Here is an 18972-nt window from a genome sequence, read left to right as displayed (position 1 = left end):
TTTACTGCTTTTTTACGTCGGAGAGGAACCTGCAGCGACCAATAAACAACAATTCTGGCATTTCGATTTTTCCTTCCTTTAACCTCTTAAGTACTGGGCGATTTTCCATTTTCGCTTTTTCCTCCCTTTCCTCCAAGAGCCATAACCTTTATTTCTCCGTCAATATGGCCATCGGAGGGCTTTGGTTTTTTTGCTGGATGAGTTATTCTTTTGAATGACACAATTCATTTTATCATATGATATATTGGAAAAGAGGAAAAATAATTAAAAGTGTGGTGAAAATAGCAAATAAAGTGCAATTCTGCAATTGTTTTTTTTATTAACAGCATTGATGTTATGATAAGGCTGTGTGCCCACGATGCAGATTTAATGCGTTTCCGCGGCTGCATTTCGCCACGGAAACACATTAAAATTGCTTGGTAAGAGGTCTGGGATGTTCCCCAATGATAATCCGCATCTGCTGTGCACATGCTGCGGAGATTTCCGCTGCGGATTATCATTGCGGAAAAATGTGCAGCACTACCAATTATTGTGCGATTTCGTGGCAAAATCGCGCCCATTGACTTGCATTGAATCGCATAATATCCAGATGTATACATGTGGATGTTATACGGTTCACTGCTCACATAGTACTCGTGTCTGGAGAAGAGGAGACTCTTATCCAGACCCGGGTACCATTGTACCTGCAAGTAAAAAGAGAATTATAAAGTAAAAAATAAAAAAAATGATTCATACGTTCCTCCTGGCCGCGTCCTCTCTCGACGGCCCGCGGTGTGCTAGCAGGACCTGCGGTGACGTCATTAAGTCAGCTGATGGTCACGCCACCATCACCTGACCGCTGTCGTCACCGCAGGTCCTGACAGTACACCTTGGGCCGTCAAGGAGAAAGGACGCGGCCAGGAAGAGACCGGGGGCCGCCGGAGAGGTGAATATAAGGTTTTTTATTTCTTTTTACTTTTTAATTCTTTTTTTTTTTACTTTAGATGCAGCATTTGAACCAGAAATTTCCTCTAAATTGGTCACTCAATATAAGTCCATGCCGGTTGCATGGATTTATATTGTGTGACCAACTTGTCAAGCACTTTTCCATGCTCAAAATCGCTTGGAAAAACGCTTGAAAAAAACACATACATAAACGCATGTAAAATCCGCATGCGTTTTTTCTGCCAAGGAGATGCAGAAACGCTCAGGAAATTTCTGCTTCAAATCTGCATCGTGGGCACATACCCTAAAACTGACCTGGTAATATGATTGTACAGGTCAGTACGATTACGCAGAAACCAAACATGTATAGTTGTTTTTTTTTATTCAAGGGGTAAAAAAAATTCAGAAATTTGTAAAAAAAAAAAAAAAAAATTTGATTATGTCGCCATTTTCCGAGAGCCATAACATTTTACATTTTCGGAAGATGGGGCAGTGTGAGGGCTTATTTTTTTCTGCTCGAAGAGTGTTTTTATTGATATAATTTTGGGATAGATGTGATGCTTTGATCGCCTCTTATTACATTTTTTTTCTGTTGTTGCATCGACTGAAAAACTGCAATTCTGACATTTTGATTCTTTTTCTTGTTTCGCTGTTTTCTGATCAGATTAATTTATATTTTATTTGATAGATCGGACTTTAACGAACGCAGTGATACCAGACATGTGAATTTTTTTTATTTTAATGAGAGAAAATGAGGGACTATTTGGGACCAATTATTCTGTATGGAGGACTATGTGGGGCCCATTATTCCGTATGGAGGACTATGTGAGGCCTATTATACTGTATGGAGGACTATGTGAGGCCCTTTATACTGTATGGAGGACTATGTGAGGCCCTTTATACTGTATGGAGGACTATGTGGGGCCATTATACTGTATGGAGCACTATGTGGGACCCATTATACTGTATGGAGCACTATGTGGGGCCATTATTCTGTATGAAGGACTATGTGGGGCCCATTATACTGTATAGAGGGCTATGCGAGGCCCATTATTCTGTATAGAGGACTATGTGGGGCCCATTATACTGTATGGAGGACTATGTGGGGCCCATTATACTGTATGGAGGACTGTGGGGCCCATTATTCCGTATAGAGGACTATATTGGGCTATGTGGGACCCATTATACTGTATGGAGGACTATGTGTGGCCCATTATTCCGTATGGAGGACTATGTGAGGCCTATTATACTGTATGGAGGACTATGTGAGGCCCTTTATACTGTATGGAGGACTATGTGGGGCCCATTATACTGTATGGAGGACTATGTGGTGCCCATAATACTGTATGGAGGACTATGTGGGGCCATTATTCTGTATGGAGGACTATGTGAGGCCCATTATTCTGCATGGAGCACTATGTGGGCCCATTATACTGTGTGGAGCACTGTGTGAGGCCATTATACTGTATGGAGCACTATGTGGGACCCATTATACTGTATGGAGCACTATGTGGGGCCATTATTCTGTATGAAGGACTATGTGGGGCCCATTATACTGTATGGAGGGCTATGCGAGGCCCATTGTTCTGTATAGAGGACTATGTGGGGCCCATTATACTGTATGGAGGACTATGTGGGGCCCATTATACTGAATGGAGGACTATGTGGGGTCCATTATTCCGTATGGAGGACTATATTGGGCCATTATTCTGTATGGAGGACTATGTGGGGCCATTATTCTGTATGGAGGACTATGTGGGCCCATTATACTGTATGGAGGACTATGTGGGACCCATTATTCTGTATGGAGGACTATGTGGGCCCATTATACTGTATGGAGGACTATGTGGGGCCCATTATTCCGTATAGAGGACTATATTGGGCCATTATTCTGTATGGAGGACTATGTGGGACCCATTATACTGTATGGAGGACTATGTGGGGCCCATTATTCCGTAGGGAGGACTATGTGAGGCCTATTATACTGTATGGAGGACTATGTGAGGCCCTTTATACTGTATGGAGGACTATGTGGGGCCAATTATACTGTATGGAGGACTATGTGGTGCCCATAATACTGTATGGAGGACTATGTGGGGCCATTATTCTGTATGGAGGACTATGTGAGGCCCATTATTCTGCATGGAGCACTATGTGGGCCCATTATACTGTGTGGAGCACTGTGTGAGGCCATTATACTGTATGGAGCACTATGTGGGACCCATTATACTGTATGGAGCACTATGTGGGGCCATTATTCTGTATGAAGGACTATGTGGGGCCCATTATACTGTATGGAGGGCTATGCGAGGCCCATTGTTCTGTATAGAGGACTATGTGGGGCCCATTATACTGTATGGAGGACTATGTGGGGCCCATTATACTGAATGGAGGACTATGTGGGGTCCATTATTCCGTATGGAGGACTATATTGGGCCATTATTCTGTATGGAGGACTATGTGGGGCCATTATTCTATATGGAGGACTATGTGGGCCCATTATACTGTATGGAGGACTATGTGGGACCCATTATACTGTATGGAGGACTATGTGGGGCCCATTATTCTGTATGAAGGACTATGTGAGGCCCATTATACTATTTGGAGGGCTATATGGGGCCCATTATTCCATATCGAGGACTATGTGAGGTCCATTATACTGTATGGAGGACTATGTGGGGCCCATTATTCTGTATGGATGACTATGTGAGGCCCATTATATTGTATGTAGGACTATGTGGGGCCCATTATTCTGTATGAAGAACTATGTGGGGCCCAATATACTGTATGGAGGATTATGTGAGGCCCATTATAATGTATGGAGGACCATGTGGGGCCCAATTATTCTGTATGGAGGGCTATATGGAGCCCATTATACTGTATGGAGGGCTATACGGGGCCCATTATTCTGTATGAAGGACTATGTGAGGCCCATTATATTGTATGGAGGACTATGTGGGGCCCAATTATACTGTATGGAGGGCTATATGGGGCCCATTATTCTGTATGGAGGACTATGTGGGGCCCATTAAACTGGTTGGCCTGCGACATTGTCCAAGTTTTTCATTTTGGCCCTCTGTGAGTTTCAGTTTGACATCGCTGACCTTGGTGGTTGGAGGGGTGGGAGCTCTCCCGGGTCTCGGAAAATGATGAGACAAGCCAATTTTTTTTTGTACAAAATTTTTGTTCACCACTTAAATAAAAAAAACTATACATGTATTGTATCGCTTTAATCATACTGATCTGGAGAATCATATATGGTAGATGGTTTTTTTTTTTTTAATACTGTAAAAATATATTGTAGGACTATATGGGGCCCATTATTCTGTATGGAGGGCTATGTGGGGCCCATTATTCTGTATGGAGGACTATGTTAGGCCCATTATTCTGTATGGAGGACTATGTGGGGCCCATTATTCTGTATGGAGGACTATGTGAGGCCCATTATTCTGTATGGAGGGCTATATGGGGCCCATTATTCTGTATGGAGGGCTATGTGGGGCCCATTATACTGTATGGAGGATTATGTGGGACCCATTATTCTGCATGGAGGACTATGTGGTGCCCATTATTCTGTATGGAGGACTATGTTGGGCCCGTAATACTATAAGGAGGACTATGTGAGGCCCAATATACTGTACAGAGGATTGTGTGTGGCCCATTATTCTGTACGGAGGACTATGTGGGGCCCATTATACTGTAAGGAGGACTATGTGGTGCCCATTATTCTGTATGGAGGACTATGTGAGGCCCATTATACTGTATGGAGGACTATGTGGGGCCCATTATTCTGTATGGAGGACTATGTTAGGCCCATTATTCTGTATGGAGGACTATGTGAGGCCCATTATTCTGTATGGAGGACTATGTGGTGCCATTATACTGTATGGAGGACTATGTGAGGCCCATTATACTGTATGGAGGACTATGTGGTGCCATTATACTGTATGAAGGACTATGTGAGGCCCATTATACTGTATGGAGGGCTATATGGGGCCCATTATTCTGTATGAAGGACTATGTGGGGCCCATTATACGGGTTGGCCTGCGACTTTGTCCAAGTTTTTCATTTTGGCCATCTGTGAGTTTGAGTTTGACATCCCTGACCTAGGTGGTTGGAGGGGTGGGAGCTCTCCCGGGTCTCGGAAAATGACGACTCAAGCAAATTTTTTTTTTATAGAATTTTTGTTCACCACTTAAATAAAAAAAACTATACATGTATTGTATCGCTTTAATTGCTTTTAGTGTGTGACGCTGCCAAACATAAAAACCCAATATGAATCTGGTATCGCTGTAATCGCACCGACTCGAAGAATAAAGTTTTATACCGCATGAGGAATGGCTTAAAAAATAAATAAAACCAATTCTTCACCGGCTGCTGATTTGTTCATTCTGCCTCCCAAAGATCGCAGTAAGGCTCTGCTCACATTTATCCTGTGCTCTGCGGTGAGTGGCTGCACCGGGGTTTCCGTGTAAATCTCTGAACTATATGATTCAGACGGAACCCCCAGCGTCAGATTCCGTGTAATGAGGCACCGTGGATGCCATCTGGCCTATGATCTGTCGGCGTCCGTTTTTTTATTAGGCGTGCATAGAAGTGCTGTCGGCCACAGTTTTGTGCACTTCTGAAAAGGGCAACTCTGAACAGAAGCCAGACGGAGTCCAGAGTAACTCTGCTGCCTCATTATAGTGAATCAATCCCTCAGGGTTTCATCTGAATCACGTCACTCGGAGATTTAGATGGAAACCCCGATATAAGTGCTCAGCGTAAAAAGCAGCATAAATGTGATCCAAAATGTTATGTAAAATGTTACCAACAAAAGCTTCAACTCAATCCACAAAAAAAAGTTCCTTCTCAGGTCCGTCATCAGTTATCGGAAATATAGGCGCTTCCATATTACTGGTAGCACGAAGGCTCTGGAAAAGGGCCATGGCTCATTGCCCCCCAAAAGAAATTAAGCAAATTCTGCAGTCTCAAATCCAAATGCCCCCCTGCTTAATTACGGGTGCATGTGTCCAGAAGCATGAGCTGGGTACAACGTGCTGGTCACTACAACTTACTGGTCACTACAACGGCAGTTTTCAATTTTCACTAACCAATATCCGCTGCTGCTTGTTTCTGTAAAAGACCCATGGAGTCAAAATCATCACTACACCTGTAGATAAATTCCAAAAGGGGTATAATTTCCAAAATGGGGTCACTTGCGGGGAAACTCTGCTATTCTAGCACTTAAGGGCTCTGTATAAGGAGTCCGCATACTATTCTAGAAAAATCTGCGCTCCCTCCCGAGTCTCACCGTATGGCTAAGCAGTACTGTATAGCCATATGTGCTGTATTTCTATATTCAGCAGAAATTGTGGGACACATTTTGGTGCCATTGTTACCCATTTCCCAGTGTGAAAATGTAAAATCTGGGGCTAAAACAAAATTTTGGTTGTAAAAATTTAATTATTTTTTTCTTCACTGCCCAATGGTATAAAATTCTGTGATCCACCTGTCGTGTCAATATGCTCACTGCACCCCTAGATTAATTGATTGAGGAATTTATTTTGATGTGTGGTGAGCACCTTGAACCCACAGGTGCTTCACAGAATTTTACAACGTGGCTCTGTAAAAATGAAAAATATATATTTTTTCCCACAAAAATGTTGTTCTAGCCTCAATTTTTTTCATTTTCACAAGGATAGCAGGAGAAAATGGACCCAAAATTTGTTGTTCAATTTTTCCTATGTACGCCAATACCCCATATGTGGTCAGAAACTACTTTTGATGCACAGTGCAAAGATCAGAAGGGAAGAAGCACCATATTGGATTTCAGATTTTGCTGGACTGGTTTGAGTGTGCAATGGCAGAAATTGGCAGAGCCCCTGAGGTGCCAGAACAGCAGACCCCCCATAAGAGACCCCATTTTAAAAACTACACCTCTTGAGGGATCTAGTTTCCAAAATGGTGTCACTTGTGGGGGGTTTCCACTGTTTAGGCACATCAGGGGCTCCCCAAACGTGACATGGCGTCCGCAAATTATTCAAGCAAATTTTACATTTAAAAAGTCAAATGGCGCTCCTTCCCTTCTGAGCACTGCCGTGCGCCCAAACAGTGGTTTTCCCCCACGTATGGGGTATTGGCTTACTCAGGAGAAATTGCACAACAAATAGTATGGTGCAATTTATGAAAATGCAAAATTTGGGGCTGAAAAACATTTTTGTGGGGAAAATGTGAAAATTTTATTTGAGAAATTGCACAAATTTGGGGGTCCATTTTTTTCTGTCACCCTTGTGAAAATAAAAAAAATTGTGTCCAAAGTAACACTTTTGTAAATGTTCATTGTTTTCTTCCACATTCCAAAAATTCCTGTGAAGCACCTGAAGGGATAATACACTTCGTGAATGTGGTTTTGAGCACCTTGAGGGGTGCAGTTTTTAGAATGGTGTCACTTTTGGGTATTTTCTGTCATGTAGACCCCTCAAAGTCACTTTAAATGTGATGTGGTCCCTAAAAAAATGGTTTTGTAAATGTTGTTGGAAAGATTAGAAATCGCTGGTCAACTTTTAACCCTTATAACTTCCTAACAAAAAAAATGTTGGTTTCAAAATTACACATGTGGGAAATGTTATTTATTAACTATTTTGTGTGACATATCGCTCTGATTTAAGGGCATGAAAATTCTAAGTTTGAAAATTGCGAAATTTTCAACATTTTTGCCAAATTTTCGATTTTTTTCACAAATAAACACAAGTCATATCAAATAGATTTTACCCCTATCATGAAGTACAATATGTCACGAAAAAACAGTCTCAGAATCAGGAGGATCCGTTGAAGCGTTCCAGAGTAATTACCTCATAAAGTGACAGTGGTCAGAATTGTAAAAATTGGCCCGGTCATTAACGTGCAAACCACCCTCGGGGGTGAAGGGGTTAAGCATCTGTTCGGCTTGGGTGATATTTTTCATGGTAGAAAATACCATATAATGTGCCCAATAAATATGGGATGATGTTCACAATGCTATGTAATGTTAGTCTGTAGTAATGCAGCATGGCTCACCAGAGGAGGCTGATTACCGTGCGTGTTTTATCTAATCACCCAGAGCTACATTATATATAGGTTGGATTACAATGAAGCTGAGGATAGAAGCCACTAATTGTATAAAGGAGCGTCCATCCATACCATTCCATATACAATGTAGCTATAACATAATAATTCTGTGACAGTCTTTAGATTAGAGAATATCGGATCAACAGGTTTCTCATATAATTATGTTTAAAGAATCACTTTAGTTTATAATCACTTTCTTTGCAGCCAGAAGCAATTTTAGAAGTTATCCCAGAGGGAAATCAGCTTCACTGCAGGCAGCAATACGGGTGCAAATAAGAGATCGTCAAATTACAGAACATTTCACAACCATGGACTATGCACAAAATCCAGGGCTTCTACTCAGATCATCTACAGCAATGTTCTCAATGATGTGGTGCCGCACCAGATTATTCCCATCTTTAGACATTATTACTTGTCTTATCAATGTCGGTTCTGCAGCTTGGCCTCCCACCAATCGTCAGAATAGGGGGCAGAAATTCCTTGTCTGAATAGAGCGGTAACTGGCAAGTACAGAGCGCAGCTTTTGCTGCAGTCTCGCAGAAAATGCATGGAGCATGGCGCATGCCCTGCCAGCGATCGATTTAAACAGGTCTCCGCAGAGCAGTCAGATTCCCACCGATCAGCAATTTATCACCTACCTTACAGAGAGGTAATAACCTCTAAAGATGGGAATAACCCTTTAAGGCTTGTATCTGAAGGTGTTTTTAAAGGGTTTGTCCACTATGTGGACAACCCCTTCTCAATCCCTATGTTTCCCCCTTTGTAAAATCATAACACTTATACTCACCTCCAGTGCCGGTGTCGGTACTGACTCTCTCGAGGATCTTGTGACATTGTTATATCATGTGATCCCTGCGGCTAATCAGCGCTGGCTTCAATCTCCTCGCCTTCAGACAAATCAGGACATCCAGAGGAAGGAAGAGAATAGCCTCAGACCTCACTTCTTCCAGATGTCAGTTATGTCTGTAGGCAAGGAGAGTGAGGCCAGTGCTGATTGGCCACAGGGATCACTTGACATAATGTCATGCGATCCTCGGGAGAGCTAGTGCCGACACTGCTGGAATGGCACCTGCACCAGAGGTGAGTATTCAGTAAGTATTATGATTTTCCTGGGGAAAAATAGGGATTGTGAAGGGGTTAACTTAGTAGTAGACAACCACTTTAAATGAATGGAAAAACACGGCTACGTACTTTTACAAAGAGTTTCACTCCATTCCTGATTATGCGATATTACTGCTCAGATTCATTTACCCTAAGAGTAAATGTATACGGTGAGTAGTTGGTGCGGGTTTTCTGTGCAGATTTGCGTGCGGCAAACCTGCAGTATTGTACAGCACCAGCCAAGTTAGGCCTCATTCATACGTCAGTTTTTTTCATGTACAAGAAAAATGGACAGAGTATTAGAGTTTCATCAGAGAGTCATCCAAGTTTTATCATAGTTTAGTCCAACTTTCATAATGTTTTCTTGTTTGTGTAAAAAAAAAAAAGTTTCTCCACCTTTTCTTATCTAAGGCTACATTCCCACAAAGACATTTTAAGTGAGTTTTTTTACGCTTTTCGAAAAAATGCAAGTAACCTATTTTACTTACTTGGTGCAGAAAAACTGCAACATTAAAAACCCACCAAAAGCTCATGGTGGGAACGTAGCCTTACAGTCCATAAAAATCAGACTGCACTTGGATGGTATCCAAGTGCATTCAGGTTTTTTTTCACGGACCCATAGACTTACATTAGCTTTTCATCCAATACTTGACTCAAGATCGGACATGTCTCCGCGATTTTGTGCAAACCACTCGGTCCGCACAAAATCACAGACACGTGAACAGTCCTGTAGACTTTTATAGGTACGAGTGCAATCTGTAAAAAAAACACGGATAGCGCTTGTACGAGAAAAACTGATGTGTGAATGAGGCCTGAATGAGATTTTAATGATCTCATCCACATGTTGTGTAAATGTTCTGCACATAAATTGACCTGCGATGCGGATTGTAAAATCTACAGCATGTCTATTTTTTGTGCGCAATTCCTTGCTGACTTGAACATGTCCCGACAGTCCGGAAGTATGTGGGGGCACAAAGCTATCGGCACCGATCAGAAGTGAGCGACGCCAAACAACCCCTTTAAATTAGAGGATATTGGTGATTTTCCCATAATGCAGGTCCTCTGTAATATAGTTATTATGGCTGCAAACTCTCAGATGGAACCTTGAAGTACAAACTCTGTCTTTCTCGTTTAATCCATTTTAAACAGATCCCCATAGACTTTAATAGCCGAGTATAATTCATAAAACGTTCGAGAATAGGGCAAGCTCTGAGTCTCACGGACCAGAGATGTGGCCCCGCTTTGAAAAGAATTTGTCATTAAGTTTTTGCTGTGTAATCTGAAAGCAGCATGAAGTAGGGACAGAGACACTGATTCCAGCGATGTATTACTTGGTTTATTGGGTGCAGCAGTTGTGATACAATTAGAGTTTTCTCTGCTGCGGATCTAGCAGAGCTCTAAATGCTGGGCTGTATGTAACCCTGCCCACACCACTGATTGGCCGTTTTCTGACAATCAGTGGAAGGGGTGGGGTTAAACCAGGAGGCACCAGACACCTAGTTCTCTAGTGATAATCTCCTGCTGATAAAACACTGATTTTATTAAAACAAAAACACAGTCTAGTAAGTGACACATCGCTGGAATCAGGGTCTCTGTCCCTAAGCCATGCTGCTCTCAGATTACATAACAAAATCCTGCTGACAGATTCCCTTTAACACTAGGACTACTGGACTCGTGACCCCGCCTAGAACTACTGAAAGGAGTCATTTTGACTCCTTGCTTGTTTTCGTTTATTTTTAGAGTTTCATTTTTGGTTATTTATTAATAATTATATTTTTTGTAATGTATTATTATTGTGAGATCCAACAGTAATGCTTTTGATTGTTTTTTTTCTGCTTTTCTTATTTTTCTACAGAAAATAACAATAATTATAATAGACGTTTTTCAAACATTTTTTTTTATTCAAGTGCACACATATAAACAACAACTGAAGAACAAAAAGCAGAGAAAATGTAGGTGGAGGAGCATAAAAATGAAAATATGGCGCAGAATTCACCTTCTAAACATTTGGTGTTTCGCATTTTAGGCATTGCCTTTGATTTATGGCAGTACATTGCCCACACAAAGACTTACCACAAGTCTTACAATTTCCGACAGATCTATTTTTCTTGCACTTTTCTTTGATCTGGCAAAATTTTGTTTGAACCATCACTTCTGAGCATGTAGAAACTTGGGACGTGGAACCCTTTTCCCTATCTGTGACATAAGGACCACTCAACTCTCTCACAAGCGTTTGCAAAAATGCCTTGCGTGACATTTTTTGGTGGGTAATCTCCTTGAATATTATCCATGCATTTATACCCGCAAAGTCTAAGGCATTTTCAAATGCATGAACAGGCCATCTCCTTGTGCATGTTCGTGTGGTATATTTTCGTGCCATCTGATCCACTACATCTACTCCATATTTTGTTTCATTGTAAAACTTTACCGTTTCTGGAGTTTTTTTTAGCGGAATCAGACGCAACAACAACATCTGGATGGACGGAACTCAAAATGACAACATTTTTGTTGGGCTTTCCTTGATATACTGTAAGTGTAAAATTGTCTTCATTTCTAAACACTTTAGTGTTGTACAATTCCTCTTTCATGGATTTTATTTCTTTAGGCACTTCTCGCCTTATCTTGTTCAGTGTTCCCATGATGGTTGTTCCTTTGCTTTTTAGCTGTTTAGCTAATTTTACTGAAGTAAAATAATTATCGGTTGTAACATTGCGACCTTTTTTCAAAAACGGGTCCAATAACTTCATTACCACATGGTCAGCTAAACGGTCCTCAGCACGGCGTGTGTCATCTTTGCCTAGATAAGGGAAGCCATTTGCCAGATATTTGCTCCTCTTATCAACAGCTAGCCAATATTTGTGGCCATATTTATCTGGTTTGGAAGGCATGTACTGCGTGAATGGACACCTAGTTTTGCTTGGGAAAAGTTGCTCATCCACCGTTATGTATGGGCCAGGTTTGTAACACGCAATACAATTTTCAATAAACCTGTCCCACACAGTAGAAAATAGAGCAAACTTGTCCGTTTGCAGTCTCTCCGATCGAGTAGATTTCTCATCAAATCTGAGAAACCTCATAATTTCAACAAAGCGGTCCCTAGACATTGTCGCTTTGCAAAACGGTATTCCCCAGTCATTACACCAAATACTGCTAATCGAGTGACGGTTCGTGCCAGATATTCCACGAGCATAGAATATCGCAATGAATGCATCTAGCTCCTCATCAGATAGAGTAAACTGTAAATTATTGTTCCTGCATGCTTCTGCAAGCGTACAGTTCTTTATATGTGTCAATATATATGAATCAAAAAATAAACGCCATGCGCTCAAAGGACTATCGATAATGATATTTCTTCTGGCGTATCCTGTAGGGCCAGGTGCTTCTCGAAGAATATTTTGGCTGTCACGCCTACCAGGCAAGTGTTCTCCAATTTCAACAGGTTTCCATTGAATACTATCCGCTGAAACTAGTATTCCTTCAGATTCGCCTTCTCTGGTGTTTGTTGTTGCATTACCTTCGCCGCCATCGTTATCTGTTGTTCTTTCATTTCTGGGACGTTTTGCTGATTTTTTCTGTCCACGACCAGGAGGATGGTCACGAGGCAACATAACTGCATGAGCCCGATCCCCAGTTGATGTGCTTGGAATATCTGTAAAAAAGTTGATGAATATTTAGAATTTTTGTTTTGTAAGGGTCCGTGCACACTGGCTGGATTAGCGGCGGAATATCCGACCGGATATTCTCACCACAATCCGGCCCGTACCTGCCCGCTCAGGTACAGAGTGGAGTTTCATACCTGAAGCTCCGCTCCGAACCCCGGGCTGGAGCCGCTGTCTGGGACGGAGCCGTGCTCGCGCGTAAGCAAGCGCTGCTCTGTCCCTGACAGCGGCTCCAGCCCGGGGTTCGGAGCGGAGCTTCAGGCATGAGCGGGCAGGTACGGCCTGTATTGCGGCAAGAATATCCAGATGGCTATTCAGCCAGAATTCTGCTAGTGTGCACAGGCCCTAACTCAGTGTGTGGAAGAACAAATACACATAACTACTTACCTTCTGGATTTGTTCCTTCTGAGTCTTCAGATTCACTTGATATGTTCTGAGGAATGAAATCTTCATCACTGTCAGAATCAAATACATGTTCCTGCAATTCGGATTCCGATTCATCCTCCGGTATGGATTGCAAAGTAGCCAGAATATCCTGAGGCTTTATCAAACGTCTTCTCTCCATATTCCTCACAAATTCCATAATTCTATATAGTTCCCTGCTGAAAAATAGAAATGAAATGAAAACTAAAAGAAATAATAACTGTTCTGCCACCTTCAAAAGTAGGTGGGCTGAATCAGTTGACAGACAGCTAAACTATTTCATAACAATTCATACCTGTATGAGTCTTCAGAGCTCGTATGTCTGCGTCTGTTCTCTTTGTCTCTTCAGCTGAACTGAAAGTAAAGTTACTATCCAGAATACTGTCTCCTGCTAGGACCTTAGAAAAACACCACCCTTCATTAGCATAAGATAAGAGCCTAGAGTAAACAAGCTATTTTGTTCAGCATTACACAGTAATACAAGCAGGTAAAACACAAGGAAAATGTGAAAAGTTGACATGTAAATTGAACTACATCTATATGAACATCAGGGTAAATAAGACAGAGTGAAAAAATTATGCACAAAACTTTATAGCAACATTTAGTGACAAAAGGACCTCAAAATATAGTAGGGAGTCAAAATGACTCCCTTCAGTAGTTCTTGGTAAATTTTGAAAAAAACGCGCAAATTTTTCACCAAAATTATTTATTCTCACAAAATCTTTTTTCACATCATATTTGAGGAAAAGTCACCGAGTTTCAAGCCGGAATTCTGAAAAATGTAGTCACAGAAGAGAAATAAAAAACGAAAGGAGTCAAAATGACTCCATCAGTAGTTCTAGTGTTAAAACTGATGTGTGTATGGATCAATTAAACACTATAGGGCTGATTCATCAAAGCTTTTCCACCACAAAAGTTGCATGAAAATTTTAAAAAGTTGCAAAATCTTTCCGAAATATGGAGTTGCACATTTTGCGACTTTCAGCATTTTCAAATCACTTTGTAAACGCCTCGATAAAATGGCTGGAACTGGGAAGAGAACATGGTGTATAGAAGCCCGTCTCTCCAATTCTTGAAAAGCGTCAGCATTTTTTACACCAGAAATGCTATTCCAGTCCTTTACTGGAGTAGCAATTCTGGAGCGGCACAAACTCATAAGGAGTCTCAAATTGATTAAGTGGCATGCATCTCTTAATAGGTTCGGTGCCTCTGGTATTCCATCAAGACTGATGTGACTGGCCAGTCTTGATGAATTGGCTTCTTTGGGTTAAACAAAAAACCCCACGGATGCGACAATGTAGCCTCACTCTTGTAGGAAAGGAAAAACTTGTGACTATAAACACTACATTCAGAATGTATTTTCTGCTGCTATACCCTTTTTTACCCACAGGTGTCACTATTGTAGCTTTTCCATGTTGGTCTTTCACTTCCATTGTTGCACACTGCACTTGTTGCACACGTTTGGCTCCTATATAAAAATAAATTGCTTCTTGCATGTGTGACGGTATATAGCTGACAAAGCGCCAGTTTTGGGCTTTAAATGAAGATGCAGACGACAATGCTAGAGAAGGCGGCCACCATCCAGTCCTCTGACATTTCATCTACTTTGTCAGCACCGCATGGCAGGTAATGTGTTTTCCATTAGGAGGGTAATGGCCCAGAGGCGACCAGCACTCTCCTCCATACCCTGTACGCTATAATTACTCGTGAAATAGTAATGTCTCAAGCCATGCATGGATTTCTCACCTTCCGCACAATGGATTCCATTTTCACTAATATCAGTCCTGCCTTTTGGCGACTTCTATTCATCTACTCTTTTTTATGGTAAGTACATTTCCTGCTGCCTGGATAAGAAGCCTTTGAACTATTACTTAGAATGGAGCCAGGAACCTGCGGTCGATTAATCGCGTAGCCACGGCTATACATTATGTTTTATCACACGCACAGCCAATCATTTTACTATAGAGCCATTTGAAAACAAATTACACAGTGCAATGAAATAAAAGGAAATATTGATTTTCTGTGAGGACTCAGTAGGTCTCTACGATGTGTTATTAGCAACACGTCTTTCATTCATTACCCATGAGGGATGGAGAGCAGCTATTCCCTCTGTCGGTCAGCTTCTTACAAAAAGATCGCCTCCCAGGCTAAATGGCTGGAATACCCAAAAATATAGATTCACGTATTACCAAAACCAAGCTTCCATTCTGGCATCGGTCAGTCCTGCCAAATCCAGAACATTAAGTGACATTGTCAAATTGATATTGAATGATTTCTGGGAATTAAAGGGAATCTGTCACCAGGTTTTTTCTTCACCCATCTGAAAGCGGCATGATGTAGGGGCAGATACCCTGATTCCAGCGATGTATCACTTACTGGGCTGCTTGCTGCAGATTTTCAGAAAATCACAGTTTTCTTTGCTGCAGATCCAGCAGTTTTCTGAATGCTGAGCTCTGTATAACTCCACCCACACCACTGATTGGCTGCTTTTTGTGAACACTTTGCAAAGGCAGAAAGCTGCCAATCAGGGGTGAGGGAGGAGTTCATAAATATGGAGGACTACCTGGCAGCAGGATTACTAGTCCTCTAGTGATAATCTCCTGCTGATAAAGCAGTGATTTTATCAAAAGTACAGCAAGCAGCCTAATAATTGACACATCACTGGAATCATGTTCTCTGATCCTAGATCTCAGATTAGGTGGAATAAAACTGTGTGGACAGATTCCCTTTAATAACTGGTGATTGCCTATATAATGGGATTATTGGGATATCTTGCTTCTCAAGCACAAACAACCCAATCCTTGAGATGATTTTATAATCACTATGCTTTGATTGGTTTCACACAGATGTAATGGCTCATGCAAATCGGACTGTGCACGGACCGCAATGCACGTACTGGCCGCGGCTCACCCGAACGTCACAACCTCATAGATATATATAGCGTTGCCACGCTCGGATGGGAGACCTGCAGCCAGTAAGTGCATTGCAGTCTGTGCTCGGACCGATTTGCATCACATCTGCTTGAGCTCTAAGACTTAAAGGTTGGTTTGGTACCTAAAATGTCCAGTCTAAATATCTATCTTTACACCATAACCACTTTAGTAATTTGCTTTATTACACTACACCATACACTCCTCCCTATCCATCAATCTATCTAATCCTTAAATGTGTTTTTTTTTACTTTACTTCTTGAGACATTTTGTTTGAGAGGAGTCTCTCACAGGAGGCTGGGGGTGCACTCAGTTCCCTGCAGTGACTATGACATCATCAGGGGGCAGCGCTGCAGTTACTTACTATAGTTTCTTGCATTCTATAAAACTGACTCATACTGGAAACCAAACTGTCCCCACAATGATTACCAGTGCTCCTCTGCTTATAAATGGGTCCATTTTGGGTATGAGTTTCGTTTGTTCATTCTTAAAAACGGAACTTACAGAATATGCAAATGGAAACGTAAACTTAAAGGGATGGTCTGGCATCAAAAATGTCCTTTCTAACTATACATCTTTACACCCTAACCAATTTTGCAATGCTCTCTGTGCAGTGAGATCAGGAGAGCAGACTGTCAGTCATTACACAGAGGCAGATTCTCAGGGAGATCTGCAGATTCTCAGGGAGATCTATGTCCGGCCCATAGATCTTAACAGCTCATTTACATATAAGAAAAATATGGATTTCTCTGAAATAAGACATCGGATCACAGATATCAGGGTATCATTTTATTCAACTTAGGGGGGTTGATCCTACTGATACATTCACTTTACAAGGATAGTACGGTTCACCAAATAAAGGTTATTTTCTTTATAATTTTCTGTATAAAGTCTTCATAGTTTCTGCTATTAGGCACACGGCTTATTATATCACATCTCTGGACACTTCTCAACCATATTGTATCATTGAATGACTGCAAGCAAAGACAGTGAAAACTGTGAGGGATCATTCACCAAAAAGGAAATGGATCATGGAACGATGAACAAGTGATACGTTTTTGTTACGTGTTTCTTTTATTTCCTATGTTAGATCCTCTTTTATTTTGGGCGACTAATGATAGACAGAAAACATAATGTGAATGCATCTTTATAATCCCAGACATGAAAAAAGTATTGTTCTGAAAAAATATCCTTAAACTCTAAAGTTTAATATTGACCTTGACAAGACAAATTACAGATAACTGTCTGACTTCAAATTACAGCAACATGGATTCAATTGTTCTCTTTTATTCTCATAATAATACCCAATTTTGTGTAATTTGTCAGCTTGCAAAAAGCGCTAAATATGGCGACCGTAGAAATTTTAAGATGCTGAAAGGAACATTTTATATAACCAAAAGGATTTTAAACTTTAAAGGGAATTTGTCAGTAAGATCAACCTCCTTCCAAACCATTTATATGGGCATACACATCCTACAGGAAAAACGGCGTATACTACCCAAGAAACAGTCTAGAGCAATAACAGCTTGAATGTATCTAAAACATCAATTTTATTATGCATACATGATAAAACCAAGACAAAATATTAAAAATAGCAGGTCAATGGAGGGAAATGCACAGAAGCAGAGCGGCAACCCATGGGGTCCACATGGGGTCATCTGTACAATAAGGTGATTCAAGAGTTGCAAAAAGGCACAAAAATAGATGTCTAGGTAAAGAAAGGTCGTTCTATACATCAAATGCCAAGATAGTGCCTGATCTAAATGGTATTGTAACCCCAGCAACCTAGAATACTGAGTCTCAAAAGGGATAAGAGCGATGGGAGAAAGTCACGTGACTACCCATCGATATACCTAACAGACTCACCCATGTTAAACTAGGGACCTGGTGCCGCGCTGAAGCCCCGACGCGCGTTTCGCGTTTGCTTCCTCGGGGGGCTGTGGTGATGTGTGTAATGGCCTTCTTTATATGTCTCTGTCTCACCAGATGTATCTAGGGCGCATGCCGGTAACGCAGCACGTGCGCGATGATATCGGTAACTTCCGCTACGTCACTTCCGGCCAGTTCCTGATGAGAGTGCGGGTAGGAACAAATGTTCCAGTGACGTCAGTAACCAGCACTCCCGCCATGCGGAAGCCTTATGAGACGCAGCCGGATAAGTGGTACACCGCGCATGCGTTGCTAGCGACAGCCATTTTTAGTAGGGGACAAGTGATGGGCAAAAAATCAAAGTAAGAAGCAAGTTATGATAACGGCCAAAAAGTCCATCCAATAGTTATACAAGTAAAGGCAGCATTTACTATTTCAAGTTGCATATAAATAAATAGAGTATATGGCGTAGATCATATACATTCTTACATAAATATCAGAGAATTTGGTTAATATACAGGTAAAAAATGCTTATAAGCAGGACGCTTTGCGATGTGCCTCATATTCTCAGATATATCGACAGAAGACTTGTCCCTTGTGCATCTGGACGTCCCGAGTGTGATCCAGACGTGTATTGTGAGGGTGGCCCCAGAATATGACTACTATGAAAAAATGGATAAAAATTAGGAACACACATAATTAAAAACATAGGGAAAAGAGGATGACTCCTCAACTTAAAGGAACGGGGCAAAGCTCAATTGTTCATTTAAACCCCAGGGGGACATAGTATCCAAAATAGCTATCCAGCGACACTGCAGCTGCGCCAGAATGCGTTTGTAGTTACCTCCCCTTGTACCAAGGTGTACCTTATCAATGCCTCTAAATTTGAGGCACGAAGGGTCGCAATTATGGCACTGTCTGAAGTGTCGCAGGATAGTCTTTAATGTTGTTACATCAAGTGTCTCTCGTGCTG

The 18972-nt window shown here is 41.5% G+C and overlaps 1 protein-coding gene across 1 annotated transcript; it reads right to left on the bottom strand.

Moving 5' to 3' along the window:
* Positions 1–86: 86 nt before the first annotated feature.
* LOC141157756 (uncharacterized) lies at positions 87–15451 on the bottom strand. The gene is made up of 6 exons (XM_073645286.1): positions 15390–15451; positions 13165–13379; positions 12531–12767; positions 9767–9874; positions 5986–6043; positions 87–207 (listed from the first exon to the last, which is right to left on the bottom strand). The coding sequence occupies exons 1-6, from the start codon at positions 15449–15451 to the stop codon at positions 87–89; spliced, it is 801 nt and encodes a 266-aa protein (XP_073501387.1).
* Between the last annotated feature and the right edge of the window lie 3521 nt (positions 15452–18972).

The sequence above is a fragment of the Phyllobates terribilis genome, unplaced genomic scaffold (assembly GCF_046119375.1).
Source record: "Phyllobates terribilis strain yellow unplaced genomic scaffold, ASM4611937v1 Scaffold_8__6_contigs__length_399053987, whole genome shotgun sequence".
NCBI lineage: Eukaryota > Metazoa > Chordata > Amphibia > Anura > Dendrobatidae > Phyllobates > Phyllobates terribilis.
The sequence above is the reverse complement of the archived record's forward strand: the minus strand, read 5'-3'. Positions and strand labels throughout refer to the sequence as shown.

Bases quoted from the DNA above. Each gene is read 5' to 3' on its own strand.
- LOC141157756 (XM_073645286.1), bottom strand. From the start codon at position 15,451: ATGTCACTTAATGTTCTGGATTTGGCAGGACTGACCGATGCCAGAATG. The intron at 13,380-15,389 runs GTAATACGTGAA...TCTATTTTTCAG, and splicing joins AGAATGGAAGCTTGGTTTTG to CAGGGAACTATATAGAATTA. The intron at 12,768-13,164 runs GTAAGTAGTTAT...ACTTTTTTACAG, and splicing joins AGAAGGAACAAATCCAGAAG to ATATTCCAAGCACATCAACT.